General features: G+C 37.6%; 3 protein-coding genes across 3 annotated transcripts; 2 read left to right on the plus strand and 1 right to left on the minus strand.

Moving 5' to 3' along the window:
• Positions 1-1,575: 1,575 nt before the first annotated feature.
• On the minus strand, positions 1,576-8,805 carry LOC590842 (coiled-coil domain-containing protein 63-like). The gene is made up of 7 exons (XM_030991298.1): positions 8,675-8,805; positions 7,685-7,866; positions 6,960-7,153; positions 6,001-6,287; positions 4,280-4,531; positions 2,896-3,014; positions 1,576-2,452 (listed from the first exon to the last, which is right to left on the minus strand). The coding sequence occupies exons 1-7, from the start codon at positions 8,738-8,740 to the stop codon at positions 2,170-2,172; spliced, it is 1,383 nt and encodes a 460-aa protein (XP_030847158.1). The 5' UTR covers positions 8,741-8,805; the 3' UTR covers positions 1,576-2,169.
• Positions 8,806-12,928: 4,123 nt separating this feature from the next.
• Positions 12,929-19,545, plus strand: LOC100893538. Its single transcript, XM_030992443.1, has 4 exons — positions 12,929-13,069; positions 14,776-14,897; positions 15,856-17,334; positions 18,222-19,545. The coding sequence occupies exons 2-4, from the start codon at positions 14,804-14,806 to the stop codon at positions 19,376-19,378; spliced, it is 2,730 nt and encodes a 909-aa protein (XP_030848303.1). The 5' UTR covers positions 12,929-13,069; positions 14,776-14,803; the 3' UTR covers positions 19,379-19,545.
• An 85-nt stretch (positions 19,546-19,630) lies between these two features.
• Positions 19,631-22,178, plus strand: LOC115926873. The gene is made up of 2 exons (XM_030992445.1): positions 19,631-19,912; positions 20,883-22,178. Exons 1-2 carry the CDS (start codon positions 19,660-19,662, stop codon positions 21,017-21,019), a joined length of 390 nt encoding a protein of 129 aa, XP_030848305.1. The 5' UTR covers positions 19,631-19,659; the 3' UTR covers positions 21,020-22,178.
• Positions 22,179-22,724: the final 546 nt, after the last annotated feature.

The raw sequence follows: 22,724 nt of genomic DNA on the forward strand, positions 1-22,724 counted from the left end.
TTCATATTCTACATGTATATGCTGCTAGTTTTTGCTCTTTTTTATGTTAAGGTAAATGATTTGTGTACAGCCATATGCCCTTCACTACAATTATGAATGTTGTAATGTTTGTTTTAATAATTTGTGCACATTCTGAATTGAAACCAAGTTATTGTACCTGTATACATGCATGTCTCATCTTTTCTTTTATTATATTATACCCATATTCTGCATCTTCAGTTAACATCATTTTTTACGGTTTGAATATCAAACAAAAAATTTCATTAATCCTAATTTAAAATATTTTTACTGATCCCTTTTTTAATCAATCCCTGCTATTGGATATCCGATATCTAGTCTAAGGGTTGTAACTGTGATTGAAATGAAATGATTCAAATGGTCTTTTTATTTTGAATGTAATACATTTGTCAATATACTATCATATATCTAGTATATATCTAGTTATATGATGTAAAGTAGTGTATACATAATGATGTACTATATAGTGTTATTTTTCTATTCATGTGGATATTTCTTGATAGTCTTATTCCAAAATGTAGAGTGCAATCATGAGATACTTGAAGAATGATCATGGTTGTGCAAATGAATTTAATAAAAAAGGATATTGGACAAGAATATATTGACTCATTTGTTGTTTTAACTATAATTAATAATGAAAATGATGTAATAGTGCCCTGTATCATACAGCTAGTTACCAATAACAAGTTACACTAATTAATATAATCTATGAAAATCATTGATTTGATTCAAGGTTTATTTTGTTTCACATTTCACGAAATAGAATTCACAAAATTGACAAAATTAGAACATAATATGAAATATAAAAAGTATCACATTATATAATCAATTCTTTGAAAAGACGTCGAAATTCATTGTACTGAATAGTAGTTTACACAGGGTGAAATGTGATTAAAAAGCTCGGCTTGTGGTTTATAGGCTGTGAATAAATTAGTTCTTGAAATGTGACACAAGTTACTGATGGAAGATTTTATGAAACGGGGGCCCTAATTCATTTGTTTGTTTGATGGTGATTCAACTTTGGCTCTAGAAACAGTTGCTCTTGGCTTTGTCCGAAGGGATAGGGTTAGGTGTAGGTCTGGTTTAGGGTTACAGGTATGTGTGTGAGTGGGTCCTGAGGTGAGCTTTGGAATTCTGTTGATCTAGTAATTAATGTAGCAGGAGCAAGTGTTTGTGCAACCATGTAATGCTGACGGATGAGTGGTGCTGTTCTGAAAAGGGAAACTAAAAGTCTCACTCTCCCCTCCTCTGTCTATATATTTCTCTCCCTTTCCCTCTCCCTTCCCCTCCCCATCTCTCACTCTTCCCATCTCTCTCTCTCTCTCTCTCTCTCTCGCTCTCTCTCTCTCTCTCTCTCTCTCTCTCTCTCTCTCTCTCTCTCTCTCTCTATCCCCCTCTCTCTCTCTTCAGGATAACAAATATATTGGAATTAAAAACATACGTTAACAAATGGAAATTCATGTATACTCGAATCACTTTCAAGTCAAAGTTACACATCAACAAAGACAAATTATGAAGAACAATTTATCTTCCTTGTTTTTTCTGTTCTTTGTTAATTTATTCCTGAATACAATTAATGCAATCTACGCTCTTGCTTCAGTCAAGTGATACCATCCTAATATTGGAATCTCAGTCGCTGTATGGTTTTGTCTCTATCCCCTTCCTCACTTTAATTAGGGTATTTCTTTAAATCCGAAATCCCTTTTTATTCTTTTGCCTTTATTTCTTTGAAATTCAGTATGCTTTCTAAAGAAGTTGCTTAGTATAATTTAGTGTCAAAACAGTATTTTCACTTTTTCTTTAAATAATTAACTGCTTCTTGGAGATAAACGTCTCTACATAATCTCTATTCCATATCATGATATAGTTACATATTTATCCAAATTGTTATGTATTATTTACTTGACTTAGACTCTTTTCAATACAAATTCATGTCATATCCCTGATAAACTTCTTCGCCATCATTCGTTATGACAACATCTTATCATTTAACTCTTCATGGTGATATAGTAATCATTTTTTCAACTTTGTGATTTGTATCGTGAAAGGTCTGCTTTTGTAATAATGTATTCCTTATTGTTCAACGTTGTTAATTTGTGCTTGTTTGAAATAGATAAAGATCTAGTTTGATTGATGTTATATCAGTTATAATTAATTGGTGGAGGAAAACCCCCTTTCTGAAGATACTGAATGGTTAATCATAAGATCACCCGAGCCGGGATGAATCTCATCTTTCACACCATCGGGAGATCCAGGGTCCGCACTCTTAGCCTGCCATCTCCAGTCTTTCTTTGATGAATTCCTCGTCTTGGCCTCACGTCGCTCGACGGTTCGCACGACCTCTGATCTGATATCGTCTGGTGTGAGAGGCTGCAATTCATCCAGGCCACTGCTTGCTATTCGCTCAAGATCGGCTGGTATTTCTCCATCCTCTCTGTGTTGTGTTTTAAAATTCAGAGAAAATGTTAATAGTTTAAAACGGGAGAATGTTTGCCTAGATGTCATGTAATAACGACATATAAACCTAAACAACTGTGGGGTCTAAATGTTTTCAATGAAAGAAGGAAAAATCAAAGAAAATACATCATAGATAGTCTGACGGTTAGAATAAAAATAAGAAAGTCATGAATATGATTATGAAGATCGGCTATCTCATGGAGACAAAATTACAAATTGTCTATCCTTAGACATGTAAGTTTAAATTTACATCATACATTTTGGATTCTCATGATGTAACAAAAACGTGCTGCTAAATTTCTAAAAATATGCTGTCTGACAAATTACAATTTTGATATTATCAGTAAATGAAACTGCCCTACATTTTATTTCTCGAAATTCTTTGCGATGTTTTTTTTCTTTCATATTTCCATGGCTTACCCGATGTAGGGTGGAACGATGGACACAGCTTTTGGAGACTTTGGGCGTAGTTTGGCGGTGATGACACTCCCTTGCTGAGCCGCTGCCAGTTTCTTTGTGAAATTATTTTTCTTTTGTTGCTGCAAAACAAGATATTCAGTAAAAATATTAGTTGCAATTTATAAATGGCATTTTTTACTGGATACAAAGCGATTTTAGATGGCATCCATGACTCAGTGTTATTAGAGTTAAAATATATCCGTTACCAAACAGTGACAGATTTAGTTCAAAGAATACATATGGTTCCAGAATAGATATGTCTTCAAATTGAGCTTGAATTGTTCTACTGTTGGTGTCTTGGTGATCTATGAGGAGAGAGAGAGAGAGAGCCTGTTCCAGAGTTTGGCACCAGTAGAGAAGAAGGTGTCCCATTATGTTTTATTATGACGTCAACTAATATTAAAATCATTTCATTCCTGGGGATTATTTAATGCACTTTCATTTATATTTCGGGGGCGTGGAGATCATTGAAGTAAAAATTGATTAACGTTTCTGGACCTGGGGCCCTGTTTCATAAAACTTGATATCAATAACAAGTTACAAGCTACTGTTATAAGCTACTCAAATCATGGCGTCTGATTGGCTGAGAGCAAATTTGTCATAAAAATTTAGCAGTTGTTATAGATAACAAGTTTTATGAAACGTGCCCCAGGTCCATTATTAGAAAGGAAAAAAAAAATTGTAGAATTTGAGTGACCTGACATAAATTATATTCATGATATAAATTCATGCCTTCTATGAACGTGAATGGCTCAGCCGTACATACACTACGTGCATGTTCTGTAATATTTACATGACTTATTCACATAATTGCGACTTAATTAATATTTTCCTATTGACATTACTGTTTACTAGGTTAATGATTATATTTATTTTGCAAACGAGTATTATTTTTGTAACTGTTCTGTATAAATGTTATAAACGATGTAAATATGTTCATTCAGGGCCCCATGGAAAACCACTACTTGTTGGTGAATGGGCTACCCTGTCAAAATATTAGAAATAAATAAATAAATAAACGTGTACCTCTAAACAGGGTGTTGGTTCACGCGGGGGGGGGGGGTGCCACATTGCTGATTAGGCCCTATTTGTATACCATTGTGATCGTATGTTCAAATTAAGGCAATATAAAGGCATTTGGGTTTCCATTTGCGATCATATATCATAAAATTGAAGGGGGAAGAAGAAAAACAAAATCAAAAATCAAAAGAATCATATTGGGATATAGTGGAAGTTTCGCCCCCCCCCCCCCCGCCCTCCTGCTTCCTGGCCACCCTAGACTCGCCTCTTCTTAGGAGTGAAATAAAATGTTTAATACAAAATATACTTAGTCACAACATCTCACTCGATGCTGATGGAAAGCCTCAACAAGCAGGATATCGTTACACATGAACTCGGCCAATCCGAGATACGTCATCGCGTTCCTATCGCTGATGGAACCAGCACAGCCTAGTCGGTTCGTCACCATGGATGCATCGCAGCCTAGTTTACGGATGAAAGCGATGATGCGACGGAAGGCGTTGTCCAGGTCTTTGCGACATACCTTGTAACGGTTCTGAGTCACATCAGCAGCCATAGTGGTGCTGGCGACCTTCACCTGTTAGGCAAAAATGACACAGATACAAATTTGAAATATGGTATATGTAATGTATATGAAATGGAAATTATTGAAATTACATAACAAATACATAAATCTGATTTCAATTGGTGCAAGGTAGCTCTCAATTACCTCGCTTCAAAAGTTATAGCCGTTGCTACTCTTAGATCAAGAGAAGCGAGTTAGAACTGCGTAGAACACTTCTCATTCAAATTCATGCGAATTTATGATGAAATGTACCATTACTTACCAATACGTTGAAACATCCAACCTTTTTTTAATGAAACAATAATCATAATATCAAATTTTCAAATATTTATAATAATAAATAATAATAATAATAATCTATGATATGTATCAGTAGGTCTATTTTAACTTTATTCAATTTCATCTCTGAACGTGAATTTGTATCTTTTTGAACGCATAAATAAAATCAATCAAACAAACAAACAAATCTGTATTTGTAATTTATAGTTTGTACAAGGCTCTCAGTAAAATAACACGAATAAATAAAATAAAATAAATAATTGGTAAGTCCAAACTATTTTGTCCCATGCGTTACCAACCACATTCAAGATTCAGTATATCTAATCCGCATTAAGGCACTTCTAAGAGCTTGGAGAAAACCAGATGTCATCATTTAATTTCATGATCATAACTTACACTCGGACTCAGTATCATATGGGAAATAAAATGAACAAAAACAGATTATTATATATTTTTTTTTTTTTTAAAGGTAAAACAACCATTGGGTCGGTGTAAAAATGTAATGCTTGTAGTATGCTCATTATGGACCATTATGGACTACTACTACTACTACTACTACTACTACTACTATACCACTACTACTACTACTACTACTACTACTACTACTACTACTACTACTACTACCACTACTACTACTACTACTACTACTACTACTACTTATACTACTAATACTAATACTACTAATACTAATACTAATACTACTAATACTACTACTACTAATACTACTACTAATAATACTACTACTACTAATACTACTACTAATAATAATAATACTACTAATACCAATACTACTAATACTACTACTACTAATACTACTACTACTGCTACTACTACTACTAATACTAATACTACTACTACTACTACTACTACTACTACTACTACTACTACTACTAATACTACTTATACTACTAATACTAATACTACTTATACTACAAATACTAATACTAATACTAAAACTACTACTACTAATACTACTACTACTAATAATAATACTACTAATACCAATACTACTAATACTAATACTACTAATACTACTACTGCTACTACTACTACTACTACTACTACTACTACTACTACTACTAATACTACTAATGCTGATTCTACTACTACTATTACTACTACTAATAATAATACTACTACTAATACTACTAATGCTGCTCCTACTACTAGTATTACTATACCGCTATTCTACTACTCATTACCTCCAAATCTTTCATGATGTTGGCTCTCATTCCTTCCAGCTTTTTACCCTGACCAGTGAGCAGCTTCATATCCGTTCTCAATGTCTGGTTCCTAAGCGTGTGTTCTTCTACATCGCAGTCAAGCTCGGTCTTATAGTTGAAGAGAGCGAATGCGATGCCCTCTTTCGCGAGGAACTCGTGAACGAGTCGATCGAGGTTTGCCTCGCCTGCGTACTGCTTGAGACGCTCGAAGACAGCCTCGTAGCTCTTGATTTCCTCCTGGTGGAGACAGGTCTTGCTGCTTTTAGCTATAGGAGAAAGTATGATAGAAATACATGGATTTAACGTGTTTATTAATCAATTCATTTATATTCCACTTTTATATAGCAAATGTCTTTAAACGCTGTACCTATATACTTTATGATTGTTCTTTTTTCCAAATAACACCAATATGCATATTTTCAACATTAAAGCATGAACCAAATCAGTTGCAAAAATATTTCAAAGAAAAGTTTTCGTCAGAATATTCATGTAGTAGCTACAGTCATTTGGTCACGTTATCTCATTTTCTAACGATTACATCAATTAAAGCTTGTTAGGCATAATATTTCCTTACAGTGCGCCACTTATTCTAAATCATATTTGTCAGTGATTGATACTACATGTATAAGAAAATGGTTTTATTACATAATCGATGAGGTTTACTTCATTTATCATCACGTCCAAAAACAACCCGTCTGTACTAGTTTGGCCAGGAGTGATTAGACCACCCAGTGTGGACACTGACGGGTGGCTATCTCATCAACTCAGCTCTCAATTAACATAATAAAGAGAATATTATGGGGGACCAAAGGGCACCGCTTAATTAGGCATTGTTTTCTATATAGAGGGAGCAAATACGTAGCTACAAGTAGTGCAGTGGGGCTTTAAATGAAATTTAGAAGGGGGAAAATGCCTATTAAATATAATAAACCAGATACCTAGTTTCTGTTTAGCTCTCTCTGATGCTGCCCTGAGAAGATGAGATCTATCTTGGGTCTTCAGATTCATGAAGTCCTTTAACCTTTGATCATGAGCCAGGACTCGGGTCAACTCTTTGACCTCGTTGTTGTAAGCCATCTCATCCTTGTCATTTCGTTCCCTAATCGTCGACATCCGAACGAGACATTCCTCTCTGTGTACGAACATCGAGATGATCGACGTCAAATTTAAAATTCATGACTTCGATTTCGGGACAAGGAATTATCTTCTTCTTCTTCTTCTTCTTCTTCTTCTTCTCTGACCTTTTCTTATTCCCCTTCTCGCGTTCATTTCAGTGGCGTATCCAGATTTTTTTAGCACGGGGATGACAGCACGAAACAATTATGCACCCTGCGCCCCACCGCCCCCCCCCCCCAATAAAAAAAATATATATTCCTACGATTACTCCAGATATTTTTTTCCAAAGGCATCCCTCCTCTACGAAACAATTATGCACCCTGCGCCCCACCCCCCCCCCCAATAAAAAATATATATATTCCTACGATAACTCCAGATATTTTTTTCCAAAGGCATCCCTCCTCTCTCTCTTCTCTCTCTCTCTCTCTCTCTCTCTCTCTCTCTCTCTCTCTCTCTCCCTCCCATCTTTTCTCACCCTCACTCCCTCCCCTTTCTCCATTTCGTTTATACCATCACACCGACACGCCTTACTCTTTGTTCCCTTTACCTGCTATCATAAGCAGCTGTAGACATCTCAATGACGTCATTCATCTTATTCTTGACGTCACCCTGCTCCTTGAGAACCACCTTGTATGATTTGGTTAGAATACCCAGATCACGTCTGATTAGCTGAATCTCCAAACGGACTTCGTTGTTCTTCGCCAAGGCCTTGTTGAAATCAGCTGTTCGCTGAAAGTCAATGAGTTGAATATGTTAAAAAGAGACATCAAAACTTTCACATGTAAATAATTATGGGATGCGTAATAAAACTCATTTCAATAGTTTAAAGGTAAAGACCAGTTATGGTCATGCGATTGCATTGTGAAAGAAACGTTGTGGAATCGAACAGAAAAGGTTGATCATCTAGCATCTAGCATCTGCAAGGTTCTGGAATCATCAAAATGATAAGAAATTTGGCCCATTCTTCGTAAAGTTACAAGCACTATACACAGAAAGATGTATATGGGACTACCCTATATCTCTCACAGACCATGAGAAAAACAAATTTACCAAATATATGAATTAGTAGGCGGTTTCCCGGCAAATTTTTTATCATCATGTATTAGTCAAAACATATTCTTTCACATGCTTGGTAATGAGAGCTTCCATTTCATTTTTTGAAATTGGGCGTTTCCAATACTGGTCTTTACCTTTAAACCAAATTCAGCAATCAGCATTTTTTTTTAACAAATTAACTGACTGGGAGGAGTATAATAAAATACCGGTCAAAGCAAGCAGATCGCTTTTTTATTTTTTTTTAGTCGGATACAAAATTATGAATAAGAAAATGATATGGTGTATTAAAGCCACACTGCACTACTACTACTTGTAGCTACTTGCGCCCTCTATATAACAACAAATGCCTAATCGGTGACCATTGACCCCCCATGATCTTCTTTTTCTTATGTTATTTGAGTTGATGAGATACCACCTGCCAAGCGACCTTGCATGGTGGTCTAATCCCCCTCTACACTAGTACAGATGGCCTTTAATTTACCTTATCTAGTCTTCCCTCAAGCAACCTGATTCTCTTTCGGGTTGTACGACGACGATTTTGATCCATATACCACCCTCCTTGGATACGTAATTGATTCGTGTTGGTCGCCTTTATGTCTCTCAGCTAACATCAGGAGGAGAATGATGGGCGAGAAGAGACGAATGTGACAGGAGAAAAGGAAAGTAAGGAAATGCATGGAGAGGGCAGAGAAGAAGAAGATGAAGATGGGGGAGAATAACATGCAAAGTAGGGAACAGTCAACAGGTATGGAATAGTAGGAGAAGAACAACAACAACAACGACAAAAACATGAAGAAAAAGAAGAACAATAACAAAAATAAGAAAACCGACAACAATAATATTAGTAAGAGGAGAAGAGGAAGACTAAGAGATGGAAGAATGTGAAATGAAGTTGAGAGAAATAAATAGGTAAAATGTAGACAACATGGGAAAATGTAAACATAAGAAGAAATGAAAGGGATTTAAAATGCGACTCTTGCTATCATATTATCATGTCGTGCTGTCAGAACATGACTTTATAATGATGAGACATTACACAAGACCACAAAAGGGCAACAGCAAAAGTGACCACTATATGCAGGTGGTGTTTTAAGGCCAGTTATGCGACACAAAATTCTTATAAAAGATAAATATTATTAATGGCCTTAGAAAGGTGGCCACTACGACAGTTTGACGGTATCATCATCATTATCACCACCATTAGTATCATCGTCATCATCACCATCATCATCAGCAGCAGCAGCATTATCATTATCATCATTATTACCACCATTATTATTATAGTCATCATCATCTCCATCCTCCTCCTCTTCCTCCTCCTCATCCTCCTCCTCCTCCTCTTCCTCCTCCTCCTCCTCCTCATCCTCCTCCTCTTCCTCCTCCTTCTCCTTCTCCTCCTCCTCTTTCTCCTCCTCCTCCTCCTTATCATCATCATCACCAACATCATCATCTCACCTTCTTATCAAGCATCTGTACTTTATGGGTTTCTTCTATAATCTGTATGTCGCTCTCGTCGCATGTTTCTGTCAACTCAGCTATAGTTTGGCGGTCACTCTGTTCTCGTCTCTGATTGGTCAAATTCTCGACCACTAGCATGTCCTTCCGGAACTCCTCTTTCTCTTTCTCAAGCGTATCAATAAATCTCCTGCAAAGCAAAATTTGAAAGCATTCATCAATATCTTTATTTCAGATCTTCCACAGATTATAGACCTGTCGGGAATGATGTGAATTTATGTTATGTTTATTCAATTTAAATATAATCTGATCTATTGATACGACATAAGTTATTTCTAAAATATATATCAATAAGAAGGCCGATCTATTCTTAACTTTGCTACTTTGTTCTTAAACGAATGTGTATTGTACTTTATGTCAATTATTCGTAAAGGTGCTCTATGCCAGGGAACATTGATCACAAAATGTTATATTAGGTTAGTTAATCTTTGCATTTTACGGGAGGTTTTTTTAACCATCAACAAATTCTTTAATTTCAAGTCGATTGGATGTAAGCTACCAGCTTATGATTTAAATTCAATTTATTCTATAAATATGTTATCAATATAAGTCAGCGCATGTGATTCAATATATCCAAAATGTATTCGAAATTATTTAAAGCCTGTTGAAATAACTTCCTAGATCAATTTATCCAATAGCTGTTGTGACACTAGTATATTTCACTTCACAAATAGGTCCTGTTTATTTAAACTTCAATACCTCTGTTTTCGAAGGATTTTACTCGATTCCTCCAGGTAGGCCCTCCGATCGTTCTTTGCAATACGATATCGCGAAAGAAGCTGAGCTAGCTCTGCCTCGGCGTTGGCAAAATCTTCCTGGTCAACCATGGTCGAGTACTCCCTTTTACTTGATCCCGCATTCATGGTCGTACGTAGTTCTATCGATGTCGGTTTCGTTTCCCCTGGTTATAGAGGAAGCAGGAAAACTGATCAATTTCCCGAAATGTTCTTGCTTTTAAAAGTTGATTGGTTTAATTTAAGGAAACCATTCTTGCGACCTGTTTATAGTTTGGTAATTGTTCCGAAGACTTGATATTCTTCATTATTACATTTTAATAATTTTTCTCTTGTTCTTTCTTAATTTTAATTATTTTGTTAATTTTGGTACTCGTTATGTACCTTTTGTATTTACTATATTGGTAAGGATTTGTGTGTATAGCTTTATTCGGTCAATCCCATCTCTTTAGTGTACTTTGTATTTTGTCTGTTTTATCAAAATGTGCCATACAAATGTTCACAATTTGGTTCGTATTATTATTATTATATTAATATGATGATATACTTCAACAAAATAACCCTTGTATTTGAAAATTTCAAAAAATATGATAGTATAATTTGATTCATAAGAGTCGATTCTTCCAATTAGTTTGTTTTACTCATAGCGTGCAGTAAAACTGTTTCGAATGGTATATATATTAGGGCAGAAGGAATAATCGACGATGACAATTTAGTTGAAATGACGACTATTTAGATGTATCGTTTATGTCACTGTATATCAATTATTTATCATATACCCTCACTAAAAGAAAGATGAATAGATTAATGTTCTCTTTTCCTAGGGGAAAAGGATGAGCGGCTTCTTAATACTTTTTTACATGTACATGTAAGTGTCCATTTCCTCTCAACCATGAGGTAAATAAAAGAATTAAATGAAAATTATTCGGAAAATACTCACGAATCTCTGCGCCCCTTCCAATTCTTTATTCTTTCTTTTTTAGAATGGCTGATGTCAATCGAAATGTTAATTCTCAAGTTTTTATATTTGTTTGCGAGATATTGCACCCCGCGCTGCCAACGATTATAAACGTTTGTTTGGAAACTTAGAATTCTGTGTTATAAATTTAGATGGACAGGCAGTTTGTTTACTATTGACGTCACAGTACATGACCTTTCTAACGCGTGTCCTGGATTTGTTGGTATGTACTATACTGTGCGGTCAGGACATAATCATCGAGGGCGGCGATGGGGTCACAAATTAATTTGGGCTATTTTCGTGTTTTGGTGTCTTCTTCTTCTTCCAGTTAAGTGCTGCTTCAAGTTGATGAAGATAATCGCACTGGTTGTGTGTGTATATGTGGAGACTTTCACATATATCCTGTTATTCCACATTTTAACTTTTTGTTCTGCCCTATTCAAACCATAAACGTTTCAAATTTTTCACAGTGATTTCATACATTCACAAGAACAAGGTTAATTTAATCATTTTACAGGGCCGAGCCATTCTTGCTTGCTATTCAAAAGATGTTTAGGTCTTTATTATTGAATTAAATAATTGATCTCTCGTTCGTCCATACTTTAAATTCTTTTGTTATTTTGTCAACTCCATATGAGCCTTTTGTAATTACTATTGAATTGTAATGGTGATTTTTTTTTTAATGAATATAAAAATGTCCACAAAATAATGTTTGTTTTTTAATTATATTGTTATTATACGATGATTTACCTCAATATACCGCAATATTGAACCCTTTTCATTGAAACATTCAGAAAATATGAATATCATTGTATGAATATACTTCAACTTCTTTGGTTTTGCTCGTAACTTGCAGTGAAAAGTTTAAAATGATAGATAATAAGACAGAACTAATAACTGACAATGAACATTTAATATATTTTATTGTAGATTAATGTTATAATGGTCTCCTCCTAGACAAAACGAAAGATGAACAGCTCCTATAGTACTGTTTTATATTTTAATGTGCATGCACTTCCTCTAACAGTACAGAATCATAGAATGATATATTACAACATTATTTAGAAAATACTCACAATTCTCTGCGCCCTGGCCCTTCCACTGATTTATTCTTTCTTTTTTATTTTCACGTTTTTATATGATACTTGGGAGATATAAAGCAGCCGCGCCGCCCAAGTTATGAAGCGTTTCTTTGGAAACGTAAAATTCTGTGAGATATAAATTTAGATGGGACTAGCCTTTTACTATATTGACGTCACAAAACATGACCTTCCACGTGTGACCTGGATTTGTTGGTCTGCGCGTTACGTCACAGGGCATAATCATATGGAGGGCTAGGGGAAGGGGCGCGGTGATGGCCTGGGTGATTTGATGACTGCACTATATTTAAACCATTTACAATTTCGTTCTTTTAATATTTGTTTTGACACAGTGATTTTATTTATATAAAGCAAGATTTTGTTCAATCAATTTACAGGGCCTAACAACTTGAAAGTTATTCAAGAGCTAGATCATATCGAGCTATATAGAGATACGCGTGTGTAACCTTTATGACGTCAAGGGTTATACGCGCCCCTCTGATGAAACGTCACTTCCGCCTGGCCAAACGCGGCGTTGAAGGGAATTTTGCTGTTTTTAACCTAGATTAACACGAATTATATCGGCTGAGGTGAGCTTTGAAGCATTTCTTATTATCTGTAACCATTACATGAACTTAAAATTAATTCATGAAGTTTTGAATTAAACAAGAACTCGAGAAATATAAGCGGCAATTCTAAACTACAGACATCACCAGTGCAGTACATGGGCAGTGATCATACAGTGCAGTGCGTATGCCACGCTCGGGACGTATGATAATCAACCAGCGCAGTGCTAATCTGTATAGACCCCGAAACTCTGCGGCCTGGGGATGGCTCATCGCTCAGCCCTACATCGGCTAACCGCTGCGCGCTGGGAAGTGCCCGTGGGGTGGGTCGTTTGGTATTTGGCCGTGAAACTGAAAGTATACACTGTCACTTGCTCTAAAATCACACATTGGAACAATTGTACCATGATGTACATTTTGCTGTATAATTTGTAAACTTGCAGCACTTTTGTTTATTTAAAACTATCTTGTAAATTTTTGTATTCACCGCAGAATTTGAACTTCATTGAACTTCAAATTGAAGGGAAAAAAAAGAGAAATTTGGTTGTGAAACTTTTACAAACACAGAGTGATCGGTGCAGTCTGCCGCGCTATTTCAGAATCATATCTATAGTCTAGAACTACTTTGACCTGTAATTGTGGCATTTAGATACCCTTCTGAAACATACAAAATCTAAATCCTCATCAATTGTTCAAATTAATGGTCATGATTTAAAAGTTGTTAGACTATGTTTCTTACCTGCTTTTGGTCAATTTTCCTATGTTTTTGAGAGTAATTTTCCTAAAAACAAAGACCGATGATATAGACCCTACACTTTCTCACAGGATTCATGGCAAACTGCTGCAGAATACAATAGCATACCGTACCGACAGTGGGGTGCGGGTGCGTGCGTGCATGAAGTTAGCGACCGTAATGATGAATTACTCGCATGAATTTAATGAGGATCATAGATTACAGTCACTAACTTCAGTCGCGCCCGCACCCACCGTCGGTACGCTAGACGGACGTATGCATGATTTTACAGGTCCCGTAAAAAGCACAGACCCTTATGAGTACATTTTGAAAAAATGGCATTTAGATCAAGTAATTCTGTGTGTTTGAACATACAAGAGTTCCTGCACTTCATCTATTTTACAGACTCAGAAAATATGAATTAATGGTATAATGGTACACAATAAAGGGAGAAATGGCTGTGACTTTGTCACAAATCACTGCCCAAATTGCCAGTTTGAGATTCAAAGAGTTTGGTGATCTCATATTTAAAAGATTCATAACTTTTGTATGTATTGGTCCAATATATGTACAGTGTAGTTCAAACTTCCGTCTTTCCTTTATCTCTTATTTTTCTGCTTTTTAGTGATACTCCTGACAAGACTGTATTGCAATACAACCCGTGTATACGTGTAATGGGTTCATTTGTATCTGTTTTTAGACTTGTTTGCTAGTGAAGATGGATTGTCCTTTGACTTTAATAGTTGGGAGAGATACAGTAGTGTTTTTTTATTTTCTGGAGGAAAGGGTAAGGGTAGTTTTTTTATTTGTGTGGGGATAGACGTAATCGAGAGGTTAGTACTAGTTGTTGAATTATTACGATTGCAATGTTTAATTTAATGGAATGAGATATGTTTTGAAAGATGTATCTTGAATGCTAGTTCACTCTTCAAGTTCAGGTGAGCATTACATTGTCCGTAATACTTACATGTAGTTCATCTATCTTTTTTACGTTTAGGCATTAAAAAGTTACAGCCAGCCACACCATGCCCAGGGGAGGACGTAAGAAGCGGAAGATGTCAACTCCTCAAAAAGTATGGAGCAAAGTAAACTCCAGAAGTCCAAGAAATGATGCAGAAGGTAAAGGCTAGTTTCTTTCTTTTTTTTTCTTTTTAGTTTACCAAAAACTGCATGCATATAAATTTTTGACCCACATTGTTTTCATGTAGTTTTTGTAGTCCAAACAATTTTTTTATATCAACCGAATTATTCGGTTATCTTGAAACAGATAAATGGACAAAAAATATTAGTTTGTTCAAAAGTTGTGTCTTTTTGTTTGTTTGTTTATTTACTATAATTTTTGGGGTAGGGGATATATTGCTGTGTAAAAGCATGGCGTTTGAAGTTAGCAGATATCATTAAACTTTGTCTTCTTTAGGGCTGTGACGAGTAGTCGAATACTTGCACTGTTGACAACTACCCAAGTACGATTTCTCGTACTCGAATATCCGTGCCAGGGAGAGCGCCGGCCGCCGGCATGGTACCGTCGGTGAAAATGTTTCCCAGCTCAATCACTGTCAAACTCACCACTCAGAAACTGGGACCAAATGTCAGAAATTCTGTTTGGACTTGAAAATGGATTATTCTGCCATCTTTGGTCTTTAAAACAGCATTGTTTATTGTTATTATTATTAAATTGGCGCCTTCAACTGCAACTCGAAGTAAAATTATGTGAGTTTTCGGAGACGGACCTGGGATACTGTTCCCGTAGTATGGTGGTGGCAAAAAATAAAAAATAAAATTTAAATTAAAAAAAACATGGCGTCCGAATATTCGAATATTCGCCGGGAAGCCTGGGAGTGTACTCGGGTACCTCATTACACGGCTGTTCTTATGGGAAACCAATAATATTACCATTTGGACAAGTAGGGCAAAGACAAAAGACATCGTGTCAGTCAGCTCATAAAACAAATTTTGTGTAGTGCCCTATTGCCTAAATACATGTATGTGGAGGTAAAAGTACTCTTCAGAAAAATCTGTTAGTAATTCTCAAGCCATATTTAATTTACTTCTCTTCTCCTTATATTCTTTACAACAGAGAATGCTGATGCTGAAGATCTTGAGTGTTACACAGAACTTGAAGTGGAAGACGTTGGAGATGAAGCTGATAGAGTTGTAAAAGAAGAAGATGATGATGATGAAGTTCATAGAATAGATGCATCCTGGATCAAACAAGAGCCTGTGGATGAAGAGCCTGTGGATGAGGAGCTGTACATCCACAGTCAAGAAGAACATAATGGTGATGTTCATGTGATGAAAAGAAAACGGAATGAAGAAGGAGAGGATGATCCCAACGCAAAATACTTCAAAACTGAGCCCGGAGATGAATATGTCCCAGTCAATTTGCAAGAATTGATGAGAAATATTGTGAAAACAGAGGAGGAAGACGATGAGTCTGATGATTATTGGGAGGAGGATGAAAGTGATGTTGTACGTGAGGAGGATAGGGTTCATATGCGCCCCCCGATTCCCTTGCAGAAATGTGCTAAGTGTGCAATAATGTTCACTCCCGGTTCCTCCAAGCTACCGTCCGCGCTGCAGAACTTGTGCAAGAAGTGCAAGCCAAATGTGAGCATGTCATGTAAGATCTGCGGTAAACACTTCGAGCACCACAAGCTGTACAAGCGTCACATGCGGGATTGCGGTAACAACCGCTTTGAGTGTTCGGTCTGCAAGAACAGATTCCCAACAGAACGGAAACTGAACTATCATAAGTGCGTGGAGGAGAACTTCATGCGTATGCTGCGCTATATTTGCCCCATATGCTCAGAGGGATTTGAAAAGGCCAAATACAGGAACCATCACAAGAGTCTGCATGTCACCGTCAAACCCATCAAATGCAAGAGCTGTAAACTCCAGTTTACAAACTTGTCTGCATATCAGGAGCACAATGATACACATGATGTGAGTCGTTCATTTATCTGCTCGACCTGTTACGTGAGCTTTGATACTCGAGCAGAGTTTTTTGCTGACCAACGCAAGCATAAAGCAACGAATGGAGACAAGCATGAAATAGAACGACCCCCAGATTTTGCATACGTGTGTAGAAAATGCAAGCACTGGTATGGCGATTTGACTTCCTTTAGATCTCACAGTTGCATTCACCAGAAAGAATGCTTTAGAGGCGACTTCAGCCAAGCATCTGTAGTACCTCGTTTGTTGGACTTTAGTGGAGAAGCCAGTGAAAAAATGATACATACCGGTACACGAATGGATTTCCGCGTTCTGAAAGAACCACCAAAGCCATTACATGTACTCTACCCTGTCAAAGGACCCCTTCTGTTACCCAAACCAATTCCCCCCGTGGAGGTGACTGTCCCTCCTCCGGTGGATAAAGAGGGACAGGATGTTGTGTTAGATTCTGCTTACACTTGTCAACTCTGTCAGGTGTCTTTCAAAAACTCGCTTGCCTTGGGATTCCATTCCTGTCTGGTCCAACACAATGCCTTTTTGGATGACGATGGTGAGGATGAAGAGGAGGAGAGCGATGAACCAGGCGACTATGGGCCTTTCCAAGGTAATTGAATGAAAAAATAAAGAATGCTCAGGGAAGACAAGAAGTGCTTTTATCAACATGTTGTCTTAATGAACAGATTACTGTAGTACACATTTCATTCAGAAATACTGTAGACGGGAAAAGAATTTTATTGACAGAGACGATCGTTCTCAACTTGGTAACGCAGGTTTTATTACCATCGAGCAGTTGAAGCTTTCCTTGTCGTCCTCGATATTTTTGTTTTAATAAAAAATAGTACTGATAAAAAGTCCCTTTATGACCTTATACATGTACAAGATTTTGGTTTTTGAATGAATATTTATTAAGACACGGATATTCAAGATGGATCTTTATTTTATTATCACCTTTCTTTGCAAATTGGCAACAATTGTATTTTTCTTTTGTCTATTTTCGTTTAACTGATATCATTTGATTTACTGTATCTGAAAAGAGCATGGATGAAAACTACAGTGCTAGTACTGTCTGGCAAAAGATTTTTTTTTCAATGCTGTTTCATCTACACATGTAGAATATTGCCACTTTTTTGTTCATGTCCCCTCAATATAATCACAGCAAATACGTTTTAAAAACCTCTTCCATCGTTAATAGCAAAGAAATGGAAATTTTGTAACTTTTCAGTATGGATGGTACTGTAGGAAGATATGTCACACAGATTTGCCAATTTGTGCCAACAAATAAATCGTAATACTCACCTACTCTCATTTTGCTCAAATATCCTGTAATTTGATTATCTCATTTTTCTGCTTACATTAAAAACCAACAAAATGTCAGCATAAAGTTTTACTTATAAGATAATGCTTTGAGAAGAACTTTTCCAAATTAATATGCATGGTCAAACAACAATCTGACTGTTTTTGTTCTATGCAACTTTATTTCTTCTTGTGCAGGTCAATCAGGAGACGGTGCGATCCGTATCAAACTAACGTCTGGTTTGAAGACTCTCAACTTCTCAGACGTGATGAGTCAAGCCGAGCCCAACCAAGCCACCAACCAAACCAATCACATTCCAACCTCGTCTGGGACTAATGGAAACCAGACCAACTCCAACTTCAAACAATCCCATAGGTGCTTGCTATGCAGTACCGTAGTAAGGCACAACTTTGAACCTATGCTTGGCAAGGAGTCCGCTAGGTATTTGTGTCCAAGGTGCATGAAGAATGCCGCAAAGGAGAAGAATTGTGTGTTCAAATGCAGCAAGTGCGGGCAGACTTTCCCCACATGGAGTCGGCTACACATGCACCTACCCTGGCACAAGGAGAAAACAGGTGAAGAAGGTGTCTTCAAGGAACCACATCTCGCTTGCAAGTACCTACCACCAAGACAAGAGGAGGCAAGCATCCCATCTTCATCCAAACATTCCCCAAGTGTCTCAGAGGTTGTCTCTGAACCTGGTTCAGTGAGGACAGAACACACTGTGGCTGCACGTCGACAGCCACAGGAGTCTGTGCCTGCTAATGTAACCAATTCGGATATCACGTTGCTGTCTGCATTACTGAAAGAACCGGTGAACCCTCTTCGGAGCCAGAACAAGACTACCTCTAATGATACAGAAGCTGCACATCAAGAGGTCAAAAGTCGGTTGAGAAAGAAGTTAGCTGATAAAAGTATACATGTTAGAATAGCACCAAAATTACCAACTGCCAATTCACTTGTTGGGAACCAGCTTGTTATCAATGCACCTCTTATTTCTCCCAAAAACCTTGGTGGTGGTACAGTCTCCAATCAAGATGATTCATTGTTTTCACAAATCACCCGAGGGATGTTTCCCCCAGTTGTTGACAGTACATCTAAAGATCTGGCCAAGAATGAGAAGGAACCGTCGGCAGACCCTGAGAACAGCCTAAACGTCCAAGAATACAGGCACCAAGGCATGCGTGTGAAAATAACCAAAGATGGTCCCCGAAAGACTGTTCAACTCTTGCCTGATGAGCCTCAAGTACATGTACAACCTAAGACAGCGACAGGAGCCCTCTTGTCACCGGGTCAATCAGCTGTGTCCACATCTATCCCAGTGGGACCATTGCATGTGTCACTGCACCTTTAGCAACTGGTAACACCACAGTGCCTTTGGCTTTTGGAGGGAACAGTCTCAAGAAAACCAATCTTGATGGCAGTTCATCATCATTGACAAGCCTTAGTACTGTGTATCCCAAGCCTCCAGTCATTTCATCTGTCAAGCAGATAGAACATTCCTCTCTTAATTTAAATATCCAACCTGCACCATCAGCTCCAGTTCTTGTATCTGTACCAGTGGACCAGTCTCAACCCTTAAACCCTCTAACTCCTCGTGGTGTCTTCCTTTGCTATTCCTGCAACCTAATCTTCATGGACATTGAATCTTTGAAGACCCATGGCTGCCGGATCAAGGCTTTCAGCTGTCACCTCTGCAGCGACACATTTCAAACACCTGAACAGCTCTACAATCACAAGTGCTCCACCCAGACATTCACTTGCCACATGTGCAACAAGAAGTGCAGTTCAGCCAAAGAGCTCAACCAGCACCCTTGCATTGACACCAACGACATTCGGATAGGAAAAGGAAGCAGTAATGCAGGAAGAGACAACCCTATGAACAAAGGTAACTACCTTCGCTATCTAATATATGAGCAGTTAAATGTACATGTAGGTGTGCTGACATAATACTCATCTTTTCCCTCAATGACGTATTGTCAGTGGGGTGATTAAAAAATGGGTTACAACGTTTTATCACCCCACAGTTGTAACCCATATTTTGACAAAATTAAGTTTGTTTTTTCTCATAAATTTGTACCTGTTGATCAATGCTATATTCTACAATGAAACCACAATTGACCTGTATCTTATCCTTCTATATCTCCTTAAAAGAGTTGCACAAACAACCGTTTTTATTTGTATGATGGGGGAGGAGGGGGGGGGGGGGGGGGGGGGGGGGGGGCTTGTAGGCTGCAGTGGCTAAACAGTTGTTTGGATCGAAATCAATAGCATTGGAATTGGAATTGGAATTGGAATTTTAGCAGTGAAACAAGGATGCCACGCCTTTTTCTTCTTTCTATAACCATACCTACTGCAGTGTCTCATGGCCATGATCACATAAATTTGTGCTCTCAATTATTGTTTAATTCAAATTAAACTTCCTTGTGGACCTTTATGTTCATTCCCCCCCCCCCCACCCCCCCCCCCTCACTTGCCCTTTACCTCATGCCCTTTACCCCCCCCCCCCACTAATGCCCTTTACATCATGACCCTTTGAATGTCTACAGGACATGTACACTGTATGTACTGTAGTTTGGCAGTGATTTTATATCTTCTATTAGTATACCTTTTTTCTTCTTTTTTTTTCCTTCTTTTTTTGGGTTGTTGAATGATTTGTCTCCTTTGAAGTTCCATTTTCAGACTTGAGAAGAAGATGATATCATCTCATCCCAAAATTATATATTCATAGCTCACATTTTTCAATCAATGTTATTCTAATAGTACTTTACATAGTACATGTACCTGTACAAGTACGTAGTTTTCCAAATTAGTCATTTTCTGTGACATTTACATCTACATGTATGTATCTATCTTAGGCTCTGTTGTCGAAATTGAGACAGGAGGAAAGGGCTCTACCACCACAGGTCAAGGTGCTGGTCAAGAGAGGACGGTGGAGAGATGGACGATGGAGAGATGGACAAGCGCTTCAGGGCCTTGTCATGGGGAGAGCTGACTAAGGTAAAGGACTATACCTGCTGTGACTGTAGTATCAAGTTCAACAGCCAAGCATCGCTCTATATCCATAAAATGAAACACAACATGAGGGTGTGAGCTATGCCATAGGTGAGAGGGGAGGGGACAGTAGAGTGGTCCTCATGGGGTTTTAACATGTAACAGTGACAGGTTTGAATTTCGAAATTACATGTTTGAATGTCAGTGATGTGTTAAAATTCATTTTCAACCGAAATTACTTCTGAAATATTAGTCACAATGTCTGTTGAAAGATGCTCTAAAATTTGGCTCACATCGTATTTAGAGAGCATGCAAACCCCTAAGGCCCTTCAGCGAGTCCTGGGGTGTTTCACACAGACTTAAGATCAAATTAAGTTGGACTTGAACCATGGAAGGCCATTCATGCCACTGGGTGCTTTCACCAATGGTCTCTAAAGGGACGTCACAAATCTAAAGAATTTACATTTTTGATAGTTCATTGTTGAAGAAAAAACTTCTTATATTGTAAAATTAAGTTATATTTAAGATTTGGACTTAAACTACGGTATGTGATTCATGCCTTTAGAAAGTCTTGAACCAGATGTAAAATTAGAGGCAAAACCTTAAAAATTATGATCTTTAGATAATATTTTTTCCTTCAATAATGAAATATAAAAATCTACATGTAAGTTCTGTAGATAAGTGGCCACGATTTGTACATCCCTTGAGAAACCAATGCCAGGAATGGTTAGAGAATGAACAACCCACCATAGTTCAAGTCCAATTTACATGTACTTGCATGTAAGTTGATCTTAGTCTTTGCAAATCACTCTGGCGACTCGGGCAACATGAGACGTAGGACATCGGTTTATACTCCTTCCAAGTTTCAATTTGACATGTTTGAAGTGTTGTTTGTGGTCCACCCTGGTGTCATCAGCTGTCTTATGTTGTGTAACACAGGTCAGTTGCGTCGATAGTCTTTCTTTCTAGGGATGCGATGCAGTGTAGCAGGGTAGGGTGAGGAAGGTGAGCATTATGGCCTGGGGCTCGTTTAAGTAGCAAAAAGTATGTGTATCAGAGTGTATCCAGAAGATCAAACCATTTGTTCAGAGCCAGACGAGCATTAACTCCTGGGCGGTGTTTCATAAAGCTGTTCATAAGTTACGCACGACTTTACGCACGACTGGTGATATGTTCTTGTGCTACATGTAAATGATTGAGAATCTGATTAGCACCCAAGAACATGTTCCAGTCGTGCGTAAAGTCGTGCGTAACTTACGAACATCTTTATGAAACACCCCCCAGATGTGTTTAAGTACATGTACATGTATTTGAGTTAATGCCCTTCTGGCTCTCAACAGCCAATTTAGAAAAAAAAACACTATTAGGGGGTGATAGAGAAAGGTGTATGGAGATACAATAACATGCATCATTTTGTCTTATACATGAGACAAAACTCCTAGATCCTTGTTAAAGTACATTAAAAGATTTAATTTCTAGGTTTTTTTGCTGACAAAAAAAAACCAAGCTAAGTAGTCTTACTTTAGTGCGTACACAGCTCGATAAGCACACCTACCTCTGTAGCCATCAATGCCCAGTGCCCAAGCACTGCTGCTCATTGCATACTTAGCCTGTCTGTACTCCTTGTATCTACTTGCGCCCTCTATATAGCAAACAATGCCTAAGCGGTACCCGTTGGTCCCCCATGACCCCATTTATCTTATGTT

This window comes from Strongylocentrotus purpuratus, unplaced genomic scaffold (assembly GCF_000002235.5).
Source record: "Strongylocentrotus purpuratus isolate Spur 01 unplaced genomic scaffold, Spur_5.0 spur5_scaffold_2, whole genome shotgun sequence".
NCBI lineage: Eukaryota > Metazoa > Echinodermata > Echinoidea > Camarodonta > Strongylocentrotidae > Strongylocentrotus > Strongylocentrotus purpuratus.

Excerpts from the sequence above, each read along its gene's own strand:
- LOC590842 (XM_030991298.1), bottom strand. The coding sequence starts at position 8,740 with ATGGATCAAAATCGTCGTCGTACAACCCGAAAGAGAATCAGGTTGCTT. Across the intron at positions 4,532-6,000 it reads ACATCATGAAAGATTTGGAG|GTGAAGGTCGCCAGCACCAC; the intron begins GTAATGAGTAGT and ends TTTGCCTAACAG. Across the intron at positions 3,015-4,279 it reads AGGCTTTCCATCAGCATCGA|CAACAAAAGAAAAATAATTT; the intron begins GTGAGATGTTGT and ends CTTGTTTTGCAG.
- LOC100893538 (XM_030992443.1), top strand. The coding sequence starts at position 14,804 with ATGCCCAGGGGAGGACGTAAGAAGCGGAAGATGTCAACTCCTCAAAAA. Across the intron at positions 14,898-15,855 it reads TCCAAGAAATGATGCAGAAG|AGAATGCTGATGCTGAAGAT; the intron begins GTAAAGGCTAGT and ends TCTTTACAACAG. Across the intron at positions 17,335-18,221 it reads CGACTATGGGCCTTTCCAAG|GTCAATCAGGAGACGGTGCG; the intron begins GTAATTGAATGA and ends CTTCTTGTGCAG.
- LOC115926873 (XM_030992445.1), top strand. The coding sequence starts at position 19,660 with ATGGACATTGAATCTTTGAAGACCCATGGCTGCCGGATCAAGGCTTTC. Across the intron at positions 19,913-20,882 it reads AGACAACCCTATGAACAAAG|GCTCTGTTGTCGAAATTGAG; the intron begins GTAACTACCTTC and ends TATCTATCTTAG.